The 17860-nt window shown below is 43.3% G+C and overlaps 1 protein-coding gene across 1 annotated transcript in view; it reads left to right on the plus strand.

Annotated features, from left to right (window-relative positions):
- Window positions 1-17860, plus strand: part of KIAA1549 (KIAA1549 ortholog) — a 112971-nt gene that overhangs the window by 70955 nt on the left and 24156 nt on the right. Inside the window, exons 9-10 of the mRNA XM_035127547.3 lie at window positions 2637-2814; window positions 6774-6955. Of these exons, the coding sequence (XP_034983438.2) occupies window positions 2637-2814; window positions 6774-6955 (360 nt within the window). The remainder of the gene's footprint in view (window positions 1-2636; window positions 2815-6773; window positions 6956-17860) is intronic.

The raw sequence follows: 17860 nt of genomic DNA on the forward strand, positions 1-17860 counted from the left end.
TCCCGCGCTTTACTCAGCCGCCTTGACTGAGAGGCGGCCGCAGCGCAGGGCACTCGCGTCGGGGAAAGGCTCCTTTCTGTGCAGTTTGCCTCTGTGAAGGCATCGGAGTGCTTCCGTGGCTGCGTCCCAGTCACGGACCCTCCGATGCCTCCGTGAAGGCCTCCATAGGCCTCGGAAAGCTCTTGGTAGAAAGTAAAATTATTGTTAAATTGCTGCTTTAGGGGGTGTTTTTCATCGCCTGGAACGGATTAATCCACTTTCCATTATTTTCAATGGGAAAGTTTGCTTCGGTTTATGAACGCTTCGGTTTATGAACAGACTTCCGGAACCAATTGTGTTCATAAACCGAGGTACCACTGTAGTAAAATGACAAGAGAATCTTTTATATCTATATACCTGTCTGAAGCACTCAAATATATTTTTCATGGCAATATTCATAGACCTAAATTTGCAGTGATGATAACCAGAAACGACAGAGCTGTCACAAACTATATATAATAGTATCCTAGCTATCTTCACTTAAATGTACAAATGCACTTTCCTTCATCCTCAATTATATTTTAGGGTTTGAGCTTCAGTTGGTATGGGGAAGAGAGTTTGGCACAGTGGAGAGGAAATCAGATAATAAATAGCTACCCCAAATGTATTTCCGAAGAAGCATAATTTCTAGAATTTAGAATCCTATTGCTTTTTATTGCTAGAGCATGTTACACAAAGTTTGTGGAGCTGATATTTACAGCAAAGCCCAGAAGCACTGCTATAACTAAAGGTTTGTCAGTGATCCCATTGTAAATTTGACATTTCGAAAAATGTTACCAGTGCCGTAAATAACATTGCTAACTGAAAATAAATTCACAGACAACATGCATTCTTCTTGTGTTTAGATCTTGATAGCAGAATAGCTAGCTTTATTGAAAAGACATATCAAAAATAATTTTCTACTGAAATTAACATAGAACTGACCTTGTGCTATGTAACTCCACACAGGTTCATACAGCTTTGAACCGTTGATAACTCTTTGCTCAGTTCCCTCCCTCCCTCCCGCCCCCCGCCCCCAATTTATGAGATTACGTCATGTGTCTGGTGAAATGGTCTCTGGCCCATGCAAGTTTATGGCACAATAAATTTGTCATTCTCTAAGGTGCCTTTGGAATCTTTGGTGCTTTTGCAGTAATTGTTATATCTCATTCATAACCAGTCCACTAAAGCTTATACCATAATAAAAGGTAAAGGGACCCCTGAACATTAGGTCCAGTCATGACCGACTCTGGGGTTGCATGATCATCTCGCATTATTGGCCGAGGGAGCCTGCGTACATCTTCCAGGTCATGTGGCCAGCATAACAAAGCCGCTTCTGGCGAACCAGAGCAGCACATGGAAACACCGTTTACCTTCCCGCTTGGAGTGGCACCTATTTATCTACTTGCACTTTGACGTGCTTTCGAACTGCTAGGTTGGCAGGAGCTGGGACCGAGCAACGGGAGCTCACCCCATCGCAGGGATTCGAACCGCCGACCTTCTGATCGGCAAACCCTAGGCTCTGTGCTTTAACCCACAGCGCCACATTTGTTAATATTATATCCAGTTGTGATTTTTACTTGGTGGGAAGGGGTTTGCTAGCAAAAAAGTACAAATAGTGGCACCCAGTTTTTGCTGCTTACCCCCTGCCTCATGTTGCAACACTGTGCTATAATTCATTCTGTTTCAGAGGATATATCATACTAAGAAATAGTTTTTTGAGGGGGGGACGGGACTTAAATAGTTGCAGACTTTTGGGGGTGCGAACGGCACCCCGGAATGGATCATGTCTGCAACTAGAGGTACCACTGTATTTCCAATTGCAAAGCCTCATTCTAAACTGTGAATTGCCTTGAGTGTTATAGTTCCTCTTTCCAGCCAGACCATATTGTCTCCCCCTGGACATTTCAATCTTTGTCTGCCTTTTCTGGAAGCTGCCTACCAGCTTCTTTGGATCACAACATTCGCCTCTGATGCCAACTGGCCCTGAAAATGCCCTGTATTTATTATAAAATGGCATATATAGCTTAAAGATTTACTCATTTTAAAGCTCTCTACCTGGCTGCATTGTAAGACACAACTTTGATGCAGTTTTACTGTCATGATTAATCCACAGCCTGTGTGTGGAACGACATCAACTTTCAATATATTTCTTAAGAGATGCCCATATAAAATCGCAGATGAGACTTTCCATTCCTTCTGCTTTTGTAAAATTAAATCTTTATTTTTTTAAAGATACTTCCTTCACTGGGCATTTACATGGGTGGGTTTTGTTTAGAAGCAGACAAGACAATAGGAAAATTCTGTATCAGAAACCTGACCAAAGATGTGGCTGTATCCAACGGTGCCTTTGTGGTATGTGTTTCCACTTGCACAAGTTGGGACACAGCTTCTCTCTGACTCCCTCTCTGTGCAAGCGCGGAGCGGTTTGACGCGTTTGCAAGCTGAAAGGACGCAACTTGAACCTAACGCAACACGAGGTATGACTGTACCAAAATACAAAAGCAGTGAGTTGGGGGAAAATAAGCAGATCAGGTACCAACACTTTCTTACTCTTATACCAGTACTCTGTGTAGTAATGTCAGTCATGTGATGTGGGTGTTGATGTGCCATTTCAGATTGTGAACGTGTCACGCATAGAGGAAGCCGACAGCCCAGTTATGCTGGTGTATTTTGTGGAGGACCAAGATGGAGAAAGACTCGGTGCTGTGAAGACATCTGACTTGATTAACAGAGTCGATATTCAGAGGGCTGCCATCATTCTAGGATACCGCATTCAAGGCCCAGTGGCACAGCGTGAGTCTTCCTAAGAAACACTTTGATAAGTGATCCCGTTCAGCATTTTTCAAAGAAGCTGGGGTCGACACATGCAACCATTTGTCACCCTTTGTCGTCATGCCGGGAGGGGGGGGGAGCAAGCCTGAGACTCTCCGTGGTCCGTTCTTGCCCCACTAAACTAAGTGCGGTATCTGAACGGTTGTCTTCATTCCCCTGTTGCTTCTTAATTTGGGTTTGCTTAGGTAACATAAAGTAGAGTATCTCATTGGTTGTATGTAAAATCTGCTACAACAGCAACAACAAAAGAGGGAACTACTTTAGGGGGACGCAGGAATAAGATGTGACAATGCCACTTGAAGAAATTATAACAGACGTGACTTCAGGCAAAATTAGTTGGGGAAACATATATTACAAACTATTTCCCTTGATTTTCAAACGTTATTCATAGGGCTGGAGCTTTTCTACATATCAGTCAGTCAATCTATCTTATGTATGTCAGCTATGCGTCATAATTAATTAGTGATTCCAGTTAATATCAGAAAAAAGATAGGAGAGCATATACAACAGTGTGAAGCTGAGCTGTCCTCACATTAAAAATAGCTTTAAACAGCAGGGATATGTAAAGTACATTGGAGGATTCAGTACCCTTAAGGCTCACAAGGCTTATTTACGTGTGGGTTTGGTTATGTAACATCTTCACAGAAAATGCAGTTCCCCATTTTGCTTTGCTTACTTTTTTTCTTATGCGTCCTGCTTTTCTTTCAAGAAAGTTCCATTGGGAACTGTGCTTTTTCCTGCAGGGCAAGCAGCATTGGGAGAAGGTTTGTTTTTTATTTTATTTACTGATTGCAGTTGTATTCTGCCCTTCCTCCGGGGACCTCCAGGGTGGGATTCGTGGTTTTCCCTCTCTCATCTTATCATCACAGCAACCCTGTAGATTAAGCTAAGAAATAGTGAGTGGCCCGTTATCATTAGTGAGTTTCATAGCTGACGTTGAAGCCCTGCGAGGGAAGCCCCACTGTCAGAGGGTCGTCGTGGCTACTCTAGAGTAACTCCGCCTGAGTCCAGTTTGTCTTCAAAGACGTTTATTGTGCTATTTATTTACAGTGTAGAGACAGCTTAAAAATGACCTCTCATCCCGAATCAGAATCCGACAATGGCGTACGTCTGTTCCTATGCCAGCAAAGTAGTCTGGGCACGCCAAAACGCCCCCCCTTGACCTGCGTTGCGGCGCTTTCCTTACTTCTTGCGCCGGAAGGAGTGATGCCGTTTCAGCTTCCTCCCTAAGTGGTCGGTGCCCTGGCTCTGCAACATCCCTGAGCGTCTGCCTGCATCCCTCCGCCCCTGAGCTTTCCCATTGTTCCTCCCTCTGATTTCTCTCCTCCTCCGAGTCTGTTCCTCCCCATCTGGCTGCTTCAGAACCACTGGTGCTCTCTGTACTTGACAAGGTGGACGTCAGGATGATGGGGGCTGGCTCCCTGTAGGGAGTCACCCTTACACCCACATAAGAACACATCGCAGCAATCCATTCTTCAAGTAAGCCAAGGCACAAACTACTGTGGCAAGGCTTTCCTGGTCCAAGGATGGCCATAGCTTTCAAAGCAGCCACAGTTGGCAAAAAGCACTGCTAGCCATTGAGTTGTAGGCCTTATTCCCAGATATAGGAACCACTTACCCACAGCCTCAGAATTCAGCCTCAGATTATTGGCCCCCATCACTCCTTCCAGAGGAGTTGGGAGAGGCAGTATTCTATTTGTATCTCTGACAAGTAATGCCTGCACAAATTATAAGGATTTGGGGGTATTTACAAGTGGCTTTATTTCCCTTTGAAGGCAGTAGAATATTTTTTTTGTTTTACTGAAAATAGATTATAGTTTAAATATGTATAAATACAATAATTTTATTATATAAAACTGTGAGGGATTTGTTTTGCTCCACATCCTACATTTGTAAGAGTAGCTATAGGGAAGACGACTAAGCCTTTAAGCTTGTTATTAAGCTGTTTATTAATATATTTTGATACCTTATTCAGAGTTCTAGAAGAGGTAGCAGTTGCATTGACTTACAGAAGAAGCTTAATTTAATTTTATTGTATTCTTGTAATCATATAATTTGCTATTCAAATAAATACCCCTTTCAGTAAATTCTTAAAGATAAGTGCTTAAATAATCAAGAAAGCATGTCAACATGCAGCCCAGAAGACAGTTTCTCTAGACTTGCTGCATTGAAATCCTCTAGCGGCGGCCACTGATGCCTGTGAAAATTCTCAGCGCCCTAAAGGCGTGGACCTCTCCAGTCATATATACATACCACATGGAACAACATCTGTCCATTTGGCCATCCAATCACATTGCTAAAACTCTTCTCCTCTGCTGCTGGTATTTCCCTTCCCTCCTTGTCTTTTTCAATGTAGCACTCAGCCATCTCTATTGGCGTGCCTGTCCCATTAATAGCTGTGCGCCTGGTGTTTTCTCTTGCCACATTACTGTGAGAAGAGAAGGGACATTTGTCAGATGTCTTGCAACAGTTCAGAGGTTCAGGATTCAAGGCTAGGAATGGCGGTCCTAGAAACCTATCACTGTACCCTTTTCTCAAGTAATCTGCACACATTGGCTGGTATCACATGGATAGCTTCAATCTTTGTGCATCAGCCCTCCTTGTTTCTTGAACTCCATGTGATTTGCTCAAGGTGAACATGAGCTCTATACATGCAAACACATAAGACCTGTAATCAAGATCATACCTGATTTTCAATTCAGTTGCTTCTAGGACTACTGAGTGAGTGATACAGAGTGTACATCTGTCCCAGATCCAGAGCCAGTAGGTGGGGAGCAGACTATAAGCTTTCTTTCATTTTTTTAAAATGTCTAGCTCCTTTAACATGAAAGTTATGAAGCAAAATGTGCAAGCACACATTTGTGAGATATGAGCTTGCCTTTCGGTGATTTTAGCCAATAAGTAAAGTGAGCACTGTGGTTGATGACTGCTAGAGAGAAAATTAGACATGAAAGGGGAGACAGAAAAATAGCTTCAAAATATGCCAGGAAGCCCCATCTGCATTATCAAGAGAAGGAACTTCCTGGGTCATTTTGAAGCTGTGTAGGGGTTAGTCTTAGTGCCTGTGTTTCTTTCGATTCAAGACAATGGAAGAGGTTTGCTTGGTTCATTCTGAAGCTTTTTCCTTTTTCATTTTATATGGCAGAAATGTTATTTGTTTCCCAGATAAAATAAGTGAGAAAGCCAGTATTTTAATGTAGCTGTCACATGGCAATAGCATGCCCACCCAAAAGCAAAACACAGCAGCAAAGACATGCTCTGTCTCACTCAAATATAATTGCATGCAAAAAAGTGTCCTTTTTCTGAGTATGTAAAGTCTTTTCTCTCCCCACCAAATATTTAGTGACTGTCACAGTGGCCGGAGCGGGCTACTTCAGAGTAACGACTCTACACAGCTCTGCATTTTATTCTTTTATTGGTGCTGCGTATTTACAGTGCTGAAGTCATTGCTATATACACGGAGCTAGGTGTTCAGTCGGGTTCAGAACCTCCGAATGGCTTTTGGCGCGTCTTTCTCCAACACAAAAGCTTTGGCAGACCCATCCTCTTTCCCCTCCTCTTTCTGCGTAATTCCGGAGTTGGGGGGATGGGTCTCCCCCCCTTATTTGCCCCTTCCTGTCCCACCTGGTACCCTGGCTCCTCTACCTTGCCTGAGCCTCGGACACGACTTCCTGCTTCCCCACTGGAATCGGAACTCTCTCTGCTTTCCCCTGTGCTCGGGGATGGGCTTGAACTCAGGAGGGGAGGGACTTCGCGATATCCCCTGTCCCTCACAGTGACCACATGGAGATTATGTGAGAAGAACATCTAAGTCTCCATTACTTCAAAAAATAAATAAATTAACATACATTAGAAGTTATGAGATCCTATGATCACACACCACTAGGATATTCTAACGCTTTCCCCCGTTTCTTTTGCAGCTGTGGACAGAGTCAAAGAGTCACCTCCAGAGTCGCAGAACAACCTCTGGATTATTGTTGGTGTTGCAGTTCCGGTAGCTGTGGTGCTGCTGATCATCATCATTTTATACTGGAAGCTCTGCCGCTCTGACAAGCTGGAATTTCAGCCGGACACCATGAGCAACATTCAGCAAAGACAAAAGGTAATGGCGCCAGACATGGGTGAGAACGTCCTGGGGAAACTAGAGTTATCAAGGCTGTTGGGCAACAGAAACGCCTCTCATGTATTACCTCAGGACAAACTGTCTTTGGGTAATTGAAGGATGCTGCCCATGACCAGGGAACCCCGTCAACGCCTTTTTGAAACTATATGTCACTAAAATATTGAACCATATATTGCCATAAGATACTTTTGAGAAAGGGAAAGCAAGAGAACAACTGTTTTTCGACTTGGTTGTCACAGTTAATAAATAAGATAAGTAGCGGTTTTAGACGATATATCTTTTGTCGGCCTCCATGTCTGAGAGGAAAAACTGGATTAGGGTGATACCTTTTTATTGAGCATGTGTTTGTTAGTGTGTGAGTTACTGAAACCAGAAGTCACTTCTGAGGAAATATTTCTGACACAGCTGTTTAGACTGTTGGGCGAATTGGGACAAATAGGTGTACAAAACAGATATACACCTGGCTTACGGGTTATGTTTTAATGTCTCCATGTATGTTTATTCTATTTTCCAACAAATTAAGAACAGCTGGAAATATCAACAAGGTGATCAGCACTGCCAGTATACGTGGCAGGGGGTGGATCCAGGGATTTTACATTATCCGTACTGCATGTGTTCATGTCCCCCACTTTTTCAAATTATTTCTATCCATTGTGATAGAACTCTCTTGGTATCCAAAGTAGGTAAAAATGGGTTTTGGCTTTGCACCCTTAAATGCATTCTGACAATAATAAAGTAACATAAGAACTGCAGGATATTTTGTTGCCGAGATGTTTTAGCCAAAGCTCGGTGAGACTGTGAGCTACACCTCCTCCAGCCAAAAAAACCCAATAAGGTTCTAGAGAGGAATGAAACTAAAAAGTCTCACCCAACAGCCTATTACCCTGTTTCTCATATTTTAAGACATACCCATAAAATAAGCCATAGCAGGATTTTTAAGCATTCAAGGAATATAAGCCATACCCCGAAAATAAGACATAGTGATAGGCGCAGCAGCAATGCTGGCTGCGGCAGGAGGAGGAGGAAAAAAATAAGACATCCCTTGAAAATAAGCCATAGTGTGTGTTTTTTGAGGAAAATAAATAAATATAAGACGTGTCTTATAATATGAGAAACACGGTAGTATTTATTTATTGCATTTATAACCTGCCTTTCTCGCCAAGGCACTCAAGATGGCATACATGGTTCTCCCCCTCCTTATTTAAACCCTATAACAACCATGTGAGGTAGGTTAGGCTGAGAGCCAGTGAGTGGCCCAAGATCGTCCAGTGAGCTTCATGGCCAAGTGAGGATTCGAACCATGGTCGCCCAGGTTCTAGTCTAACACTCCACCACACCACAACTCGCAACACTAACCACCACACCACAACTCGCAACACTGTGGTTGGAGACGTTAACTGCATACAGCAGTGACAGGACTGCGTGGTATAACGGCACAGTCCCATACCTACCACACGAGTTCCGGGCCCCAATTATGTGGATGTGATTGCAAAGTACAGCAGTGCGGCAGAAGCTACATCTATTTAGGCTGTGTTAGGCAAACATCCTGGGCAGTTCCCCACCCTGGTTGCGGAGAATAGATCCAAGCACTGACCACAGTACTCATGATTGTCAGGTTGTTGTGTGAGTGGCAGTCATAACAGCACAGTCTTCTTGTGCCCAGAGACTGGTAGGCTGCAGGAGTCCTGTGCTATGTGCCGTACTCTCTGCTGGCCTTAATTAATCATGTGAAAGATGAGAGAGGTAGAAAGTGTTTACTGTTGTGAAGTCACCAGAACAAATGAACGACAGCCCGCACTTCTCTCTTCGTTGTTGAGTTTGAATGGTGGAATCGAGGTCAGTCACACTTATAACCTTAGACGAACTTCTGAACCAGTGACTTCTGTGTTCTCTGCTTTCCTTTGTCTGTGTTGATAATTCAAGGCAGAATTCCGCCTGGGTGAGGCAGGTGTACAGTTTGAGTTCTAAATGCCATCATGTATTGAAACCACTTGCAGTGTCTTGGATAAGGGCTTTAAAGAATAAATAAAAAGAAGTAGCTCCTTTAAATGCAAACTACAGAATTCACCTAGGAATCTCAAAGCTGTTAACAATATCCTTTTCCTTCCTCCCCCACAACAAACACTCTGTGAGGTGAGTGGGGCTGAGAGACTTCAAAGAAGTGTGACTAGCCCAAGGTCACCCAGCAGCTGCATGTGGAGGAGCGGGGAAGTGAACCCGGTTCACCAGATTACAAGTCTACCGCTCTTAACCACTACACCACACTGACTCTTTGGGTTGAATACATGTGTTACATGCATTAAGACCATAGTGCCAGTCCTGTAAACAAGTGGGAAAAGGACATACTGATCAATTTGAAGGTGTTTGTGATACCTGCAAATTATAGCATAAATGAAATCACACAAATAGATAAATTTCCATCTTCATATATACCTGTCTGAAGCAGGGACTTGCACATCTTTTCCAGGAGAAGGTGTGTGTGCTAGAATCATAGAACTGCAATGCAGGAACCTCAACCAAAGCATCCATGACAGATAGCCATCCAATTTCTGCTTTAAAACCTCCGAGGAAGGGAGTCCACAATCTCCCGAGGGAGACCATTCCACTAATTGAACAATTCTTACTGTCAGAAAGTTCTTCCTGATTTTAGTCAGAATCTCCTTTCTTGTAACTTGAAGCCATTGGAGAAAACAAGCTGGCTCCATCTTCCTTGTGAGATAGTTGAAGATGGCTATCTCAGTCTCCTCTTTTCCAGGCTAAACATGCCCAGCTCCTTCAACCGTTCCTCATAAGGCTTAGATTTAGGAAGGAGAGCTCACTCTTCCTGTGTTATCATCAGTGTCCAAAGCCACTTCCAGTCAGATCCCCAAAGTACTCTGTCAACTCAAGAAAATTGGTTCCTCCTGGAACAATATACTATTTTAGGCTTAGGTTTACTAACTGCTAACGGCTTTTCATGCTTCAGAGATCTTTCGCATTTACAAATGGACCAGAAACAGTTGAATCAGCTTTGTTCATTTTTCACTCTTTTATTCTTTCTTGCTGTGGAATGCTATATACTTTTTTTCTCCTTTCCTTCAATGCATCTGTAAAATTCTTCATTTGGATATTAGCATAAACTTGTGGCTCTTTCTATAAGTGTAGACTCTGTGATCTGTAGAACGTGAGTGTTAAACATGAAGTGCCTTGAAGAGCCACAATATTCTCTCATAAATTAAAAAAGGACCATAAAGGTCTAACTATTGTCCTACTATCCCTTAACATTCATATTTAGTAAAATACGATAATTCATGTCATAGCCTTTCTCTTGCATAGTGCAAAAGGAGCCAATGTCTTCAACAGTTACCTTCATGTAGCCCAGGGGTAGGCAACCTAAGGCCCGGGGGCCAGATCCAGCCCAACCACCTTCTAAATCCGGCCCACTGACAGTTCGGGAATCAGCGTGTTTTTACATGAGTAGAATGTGCCCTTTTATTTAGAATGCATCTCTGGGTTATTTGTGGAGCATAGGAATTCATTCATATATTTTTTCAAAATATAGTCCGGCCCACCACATGGTCTGAGGGATGGTGGACCGGCCCACGGCTGAAACTGAAAAAGGTTGTTGACCCCTGATGTAGCCTATAAAGAATCTATTTGTAGGTAGGTGGAACAGTATAATAAAACTAGCTGTGAGTTTCTGACATGGGTGCTTTGAAAGGTGGGTAAATCTCAGCCCTTACTGCTCCAGTAGATTCTGAGACAGAGCAGCCTTTTTAGCCCAAAGAGCTTCGTAAAATATTAAAGATCCACTCTGTAAATCACCATGCATTTTAAGAACTTCACCTTGATGTGATCTGTTTTGTCATATTGTATAAGGATTTCATTTCCTTGAGAAAGAAAATTAAATCAGTGGTGACATTTATAAATCACTTTAGTTTTTGCCTCTTGTATTTTCAGCCTGGAAATATGTCATTTCCTTAACTAGATGAATATTCTTAAATGGCAGTGGTGTGTGTGCATGCGTGCACGCACACACACACACACAAAGTTTTCAGATGAAATGATTTTTTATTAGTTGCTGAAGCTTCATCCCAAATCAGTCACATATGAGAATTGCCAAATATGTTCTCCTGATATGCAGATATGACTCTGTATCAGGGCTGAGCAACCCACCCCCTGGCTCCCATCCAACACAGAGGGACAGAGTCTCTTACTTTTAATTAAGAATGAGATATTTAGTCTGACAAGCAACGGCCCAGGCTTGGCAGGAGGGTGCAGTGTTCAGGAGTGACGATTTAGGAGTCCAAGTGCAAGGCAAGAAGTTCAGAAATGGACAGAAGCAACGAAGATGTCCCAACAAGTTTCCCCGTCTCTCCTACCAAGCTTTTAAAGATTAGGTGCAGTGTGGTCACTCACAATACTTGCCTTGCAGGAAAAATGAGATTGCAGGGGTGTGATCCATTGGGGCAGGTGGGTCTGCTCCCATCTGTGAAGGTGGCATCTGGTTCTAGTCAACAAGATTGCACCCTGCTGTTCTGGCTCTAGTTCATTTGCTGTTCACTCAGCTCTCATGGCTGATCAGACCCTCCCCAGCCTCCACTGAGGCTCTGCTATGGAAGAAGGTTGGCATCCCTGCTCCCACTTCCAAAGTGGTTGAGGTTGGGGTGGAAAGTGGAGATCCCCTCCTTCCAACCCAGGTTCTCACAATTCAATCAGTCCTTCCCCCCCTGTTTCTTCTTCCTCAACAAAGGTCACGGCACCCACAGCCCCAGGCCTGTCCTTTTTTAGGGTACTTGTTGGAATCCTTCCTAAGCCATTTTCCAACTCTTATGATGGAATGAATGCATTTGAACTGTAGGGTTTATTTACAAGTGAAAATGCATAGGATTGTGGCACAAGCGAGATTTTTGTATCTTGACCAAAGACTCACATTGTGCTTTGTGGTAAAATATATTCCTTTGCAGATGCAGCTAGGAATGCAAAGACATAGATATTTTGTTATTTATTCGTCCTTTATCATTCTCTCTGTTGCCTTGACGAATAGCAGCATGCATCTAGTATCACACTTTGAAGATCAGGCTGGGATATAAAGTCTGCGGCTGAGTTTCTGCTGACCCTAAACTGAAGTCATTTCCGCACAAGTGCTTTGCTTATTGGCTTTTAATTTCCTACAGATTTTTAAAAAGACAACTGGATTCAAAGCATTTCTTAAAGCTCCGTTTTGTGGGTGGGTGTGTTTCCTATTTCCCACCACCACCAGTTTTCCAGAACTGTGTACACTAGCATTTTTGCCAGGTCATAATTCACTAAGACATTTTTACAGGGTCTCCAGAGCTGCTCACAGATTAGCTGCCAAAGCTGAAATATTATTATTCCTAGGATCAGATATGGGTCCTTACTCATTAAGCAGTGTGCTTTGGCAGCTTCCATATCAGTTTGTACATATCCTAAGCAGAACAAAAGGGCATTTTGCACGTGGGAGCGCATATGTAAATAATACTTGCATAGATAGCACATGTTCATTTACCTATATCTACAGGAAAATAAGTAAATAGTCTTACACAGTTATTGCCTACGTATTGTATCAGTACTTGAGTACTGCTCTGATTAATATATACAGTCATACCTTGGTTTAAGTATGCTTCAGTTTGAGTACTTTCAGTTTAAGTACTCCGCGGACCTGTCTGGAACAGATTAATCCACTTTCCATTACAGTGGAACCTCGGTTCATGAACACCTCGGTTTACGAATTTTCGGTTTACGAACGCCGCGGACCCATCTGGAACGGATTAATTCACTTTCCATTACTTTCAATGGGAAAGTTTGCTTCAGTTTATGAACGCTTCAGTTTAAGTACTCTGCGGACTGTCTGGAACAGATTAATCCACTTTCCATTACTTTCAATGGGAAAGTTCGCTTTAGTTTATGAACGCTTCAATTTATGAACAGACTTCCAGAACCAATTGTGTTCATAAACCGAGGTACCACTGTACTTTCAATGGGAAAGTTCGCTTCAGGTTAAGTACGCTTCAGGTTAAGTACGGACTTCCAGAACCAATTACACTCATACTTCGGGTTAAGTACGCTTCAGGTTGAGTTCTCCGCGGACCCGTCTGAAATGGATTAATCCACTTTCCATTACTTTCAATGGGAAAGTTCGCTTCAGGTTAAGTACCCTTCAGGTTAAGTACAGACTTCCGGAACCAATTATGTACTTAAACCGAGGTACCACTACATATATATATATGCTTTTCCCTTCCACTCAAAGCAGCAAACAAAAATAAGAATATATATATATATATATATATATATATATATATATATATATATATATAAGATTTATAAACCGCCCTTCATCAAAAGATCTCGGGGATTCTCGCAAGATAAAAACACAAATAGATAAAGCAAAAAAGAACAAAACAATAGCACAAACACATTTAAAAGGCTGTAGAATATTAATTAACCAAAGGCCTGGTTGAAGGAACAAAAAGAACAGCAGTAATCTTAACTGCTAAAACAGAGGTTATTGCCTGGGCTACACTGGTCAAGCTGTTCCAGGAATGGTCACAGCTGTTTTAAAAGATGCTCCCAGACCATGAGGCCACCTGGAAGTCCAAGGACAAACTTGAATGCAGGAGAACCTCCAGACTATGTACCTGTTCCATGGTAGGCAATTAACCCAACTTATCGGATACAAGAACCACAAACCCACAGAGCCTCTTGCCTTGCCAGGATTCAAGCTCAGTTTATTTCCCCTCCTCTTCCAGCCCACCATGGCACCCAGGCACCAGTCCAGTGTTTGCACAGCCACTCCTGCAAGAAGCGAAACCAATTGATAGGGAATAGAAGATGAAGCCGATCCAGTCTGAAGGGAAATGAGAAGTAGGCTGTAAGCAGCTTTCAAAGCAGCAGAGGCGTGTGAAAACAGTGATGGCATTCAGAAGTTCTCAGGGTGCTGTGGTCAGAACCATATGCACCAATAGCACCCCCAGTTCTCCAGCTGCTGATCCTTTCATAGAAAAAGGCTCTCAGTGGGTGCTAGTAGCCATGATGGCTGTATTCTTCCTCCACAATTGGAGGCAGTATACCTCTGAATCCCAGTCTTCTTTCTTCTTTGGAGATCACTTGTAGCCAAGTAAGATTGTCTTCCATAAACACGGTTTTAACAATGGGTCCGTAAGTGACTGTGGAGGCCAATTCTGAATCCACACGTCCTTCCACAGTGGGGACATTGGTTTCCAGGCAGGAGTTGATCACGGTGTGGATTTGTCAAGCGTGCCTTCCTCTGACTTAGCACGTTTCTCCCTTGTGTCCTGAGATTGAGTTTCTTCAAAGCCCATGACATCTTTGGTAAAGGCTGTTCTCCAACTGGAGCGCTCGCAGGCCAGGGTTTCCCAGTTGTCAGTGTTTATACTACATTTTTTAAGATTTGCCTTGAGACAGTCTTTAAACCTCTTTTGTTGACCACTAGCATTACGCTTTCCATTTTTAAGTTCGGAATAGAGTACAGTGGTACCTCCACTTACGAATAACTCTACTTACGAATGTTTCTACTTACGAATGGAGCTCCATCCGCCATCTTGGATGTGGTTTAGATAGGATTTTTTCTACTTACGAATTTTTAGATAGGGTTGCTTCTACTTACGAATTTTTTCTCCCAATGCATTCCTATGGGATTCGACTTACAATTTTTTTTCGACTTACAAATGTGTGTTTGGAACGCATTAAATTCGTAAGTAGAGGTACCACTGTAGTTGCTTGCTTTGGAAGATGATCATAAGGCATCCGCATAACATGATCAGTCCAACGAAGTTGATGTTAAAGTATCATTGCTTCAACACTGGTGATCTTTGCTTCTTCCAGTACACTGATATTAGTTCGCCTGTCTTCCCAAGTGATGTGTAAAAATTTTCGGAGACACTGTTGGTGGAATCTTTCGAGGAGTTGGAGATGGCATTTATAAGTGGTCCGTGTTTCACAAGCATATAGTACAGTATATGCATATAGTAAGGTTGTAGCTGGGAATCACAACTAGGTAGAGTGCTGTTTGCACACAGACTCATAGAACGGCCTTCGCTTCTGTTATTTATCACATGTTTATCTTGCCCTCCGAAAAAGGTTAGGGTGGTGTATATGGGTCCCTGCATCTTTGCCCTCACACTAAGCCTGTGAAATAGGATAGCCTGATTCTCTCAAAGTCTCTTGGTGTTTAAGTGGCAATTCAAATCCAGGTCTCCCTGTCTTAGCTGAACACATTAACAATCACAAAGCACTGGTCTTTTTTTCTTTTCTTTTTAATACAAGCAATGAAGGGATTGGGTATAACAGATAAGATGATTTTTTTTATCATCAAAACCTCAAGTTTCCCAGAATCACTTCGGGAAATTGTGGGTGTAAATTTGGAAAAGCACACTTTGAATGTGGCATAAATTAGTGTGAAAAGAGGAAGTGGAGGTAATGGCACATTTTCGTAGCAAACTGTGACCCACTGACAAGCATGGCGGATGTATCAGCACGGTGGGGTGGATCTTAGGATATGCAGAAGTACTTTAAACAAAAACCACAAGAAAATCAGGCAATCTCCCACAAGGAAAACAAACCCAGTGAAATAAGGACTGAGCATGCTTAGTACTCTCAAGGTGTCAGCTGGAAAAGAAGAATGGGAAATTGGGATGGGGAAGAGTAAATTAACTTTCTTAAGTCCCTAAGACAGGAGTGAGAAATCTGTGGCTCTCAAGATGCAGCTCCCATATAACTCCCATCATTCCTGGTCACTGGCTATACTGGCTGGGGCTGATGGGAGTTAGAAATCCAACAACATCTTGCAAGCCACAGGTTCTCCACCATTTCCCTAAGAGCTTGTAATATCCCACAGGAAAATATGCCTGGCTGACTGGGATCCTGAAGAGGAGCACTCCTGTTAAGGGATGGAGAGCCACTGCATCATTTTGTTGCAGGGTCCCACTTGTGTCTGTACTATTGACCCGAAAGCCCGATTGCATTAGCTGTCTGCATAATGTGCAAGGAAGTAGACAGAAAGCATATTTGCCTTTAATGCTTATTATCCCCATCTGCTGGTTCAGATTGACAGTGCAGCTTTCTCCAACCTGTTATGCAATACAGACAAGGTAGGGGGAACACCATATCGTCCAGTAGTAAGCAACTCCTTTTGTTTAATGTTGTGTGGCTGAAAAAATAAAGATTCCATGCCATTTTTCACAAACATAGCTAATGGAACACGTGAATGACATTTCTGTGTATTTGATTTATGTGTACATGTTCGCATTTCTGGAAATCTCAGGTTTGCATTAAGAACGACCCCTTCCCCTTAATTGAATAAGGGAGAATGAACTGTTTTTGCACTCTACACTAAGGCACAGTTTGTTAATCATGAACATGCTTCCCACATCGTGTGCGGCTTCCTTCACCCCTCTGGGTGCTGCATGTGGCACAACAGCATCAGCTTGGTTTGCTGTGACGGGTCAACCCGGATCATGGTTTGTTTATGTGACGTTCCTGGGCTCCCCTATAATGTCCTGTCCTCACGTGGTCACAAAGGTCGGTCCCGCAGCTAATCTGCTGTGCCCAGACTTCTCTTAAAATACCTGAAATACCACCACGTAAGTGACTTTATAGAGAGCTGTAGGGTTCTCTATATTCTTACTCAATTACATCTATAGCACAAGACATTGTGGTGAAATAGGCTTACCTTAACATCTACCTTTACCAGAACACAATGTTATAATGTAAATATAGGTAAAGGTAAAGGGACCCCTGACCATTAGGTCCAGTCGTGACCGACTCTGGGGTAGCGACTCTGGGGGACCGACTCTGGGGTAGCGACTCTGGGGTAGCGACTCTGGACCGACTCTGGGGTAGCGCGCTCATCTCGCATTATTGGCCGAGGGAGCCGGCGTATAGCTTCCAGGTCATGTGGCCAGCATGACAAAGCTGCTTCTGGCGAACCAGAGCAGCACACGGAAACGCCGTTTACCTTCCCGCTGTACCTTCCCGCTTTACCTTCCCGCTGTACCTTCACCTATTTATCTACTTGCATTTTGATGTGCTTTCGAACTGCTAGGTTGGCAGGAGCTGGGACCAAGCAACGGGAGCTCACCCCGTCACAGGGATTCGAACCGCTGACCTTCTGATCAGCAAGTCCTAGGCTCAGTGGTTTAGCCCACAGCGCCACCTGGGTCCCCAATGTAAATATATGTCTTACTAAATAACGTAGTATATACAGGGTTTAAAGCTTTCTATATAGATTTTCTCACTTTGTCTCTCTCAACCACTCCTCACCCCAACTGCCATTTTTTAAAAAAACTGGTAGTTTCTACCTGCACTCACTTTAACTCTGCCCTTCTTTCCAGTCTATAGGATGCGGGTGGCACTGTGGTCTAAACCACTGAGCCTTTGGGGCTTGTCAATCGGAAGGTCGGCGGTTTGAATCCGTGCGACAGGGTGGGCTCCCGTTGCTCTGTCCCAGCTCCTGCCAACCTAGCAGTTCGAAAGCATACCAGCGTGATTACATAAATAGGTACTGCTGTGTCGGGAAGGTGAACGGCATTTCCGTGCACTCTGGTTTCCGTCACGGTGTTCCATTGTGCCAGAAGCGGTTAGGTCATGCTGGCCACATGACCCGGAAAGCTGTCTGTAGACAAACGCCAGCTCCCTCGGCCTGAAAGCGAGATGAGCGCCACACCCCATAGTTGCATAGTTTCTTTCCATTCTACTCCCCTGTGGTCATCCATTCTTGCACTAGCACTTGTGTCACAGTTTGTTCCAAACAAGCCATCAGTGGCAAGCCAGAAATAAGCCAACAATAAACCATGGCTTATTTCGGATCTACCACTCGTGTTTCAAACAAACCACAATCCAGCTTCATACAACACAGAATGCCGT

The sequence above is a fragment of the Zootoca vivipara genome, chromosome 9 (genome assembly GCF_965207765.1).
Source record: "Zootoca vivipara chromosome 9, rZooViv2.hap1.1, whole genome shotgun sequence".
In the NCBI taxonomy this organism is placed as follows: domain Eukaryota; kingdom Metazoa; phylum Chordata; class Lepidosauria; order Squamata; family Lacertidae; genus Zootoca; species Zootoca vivipara.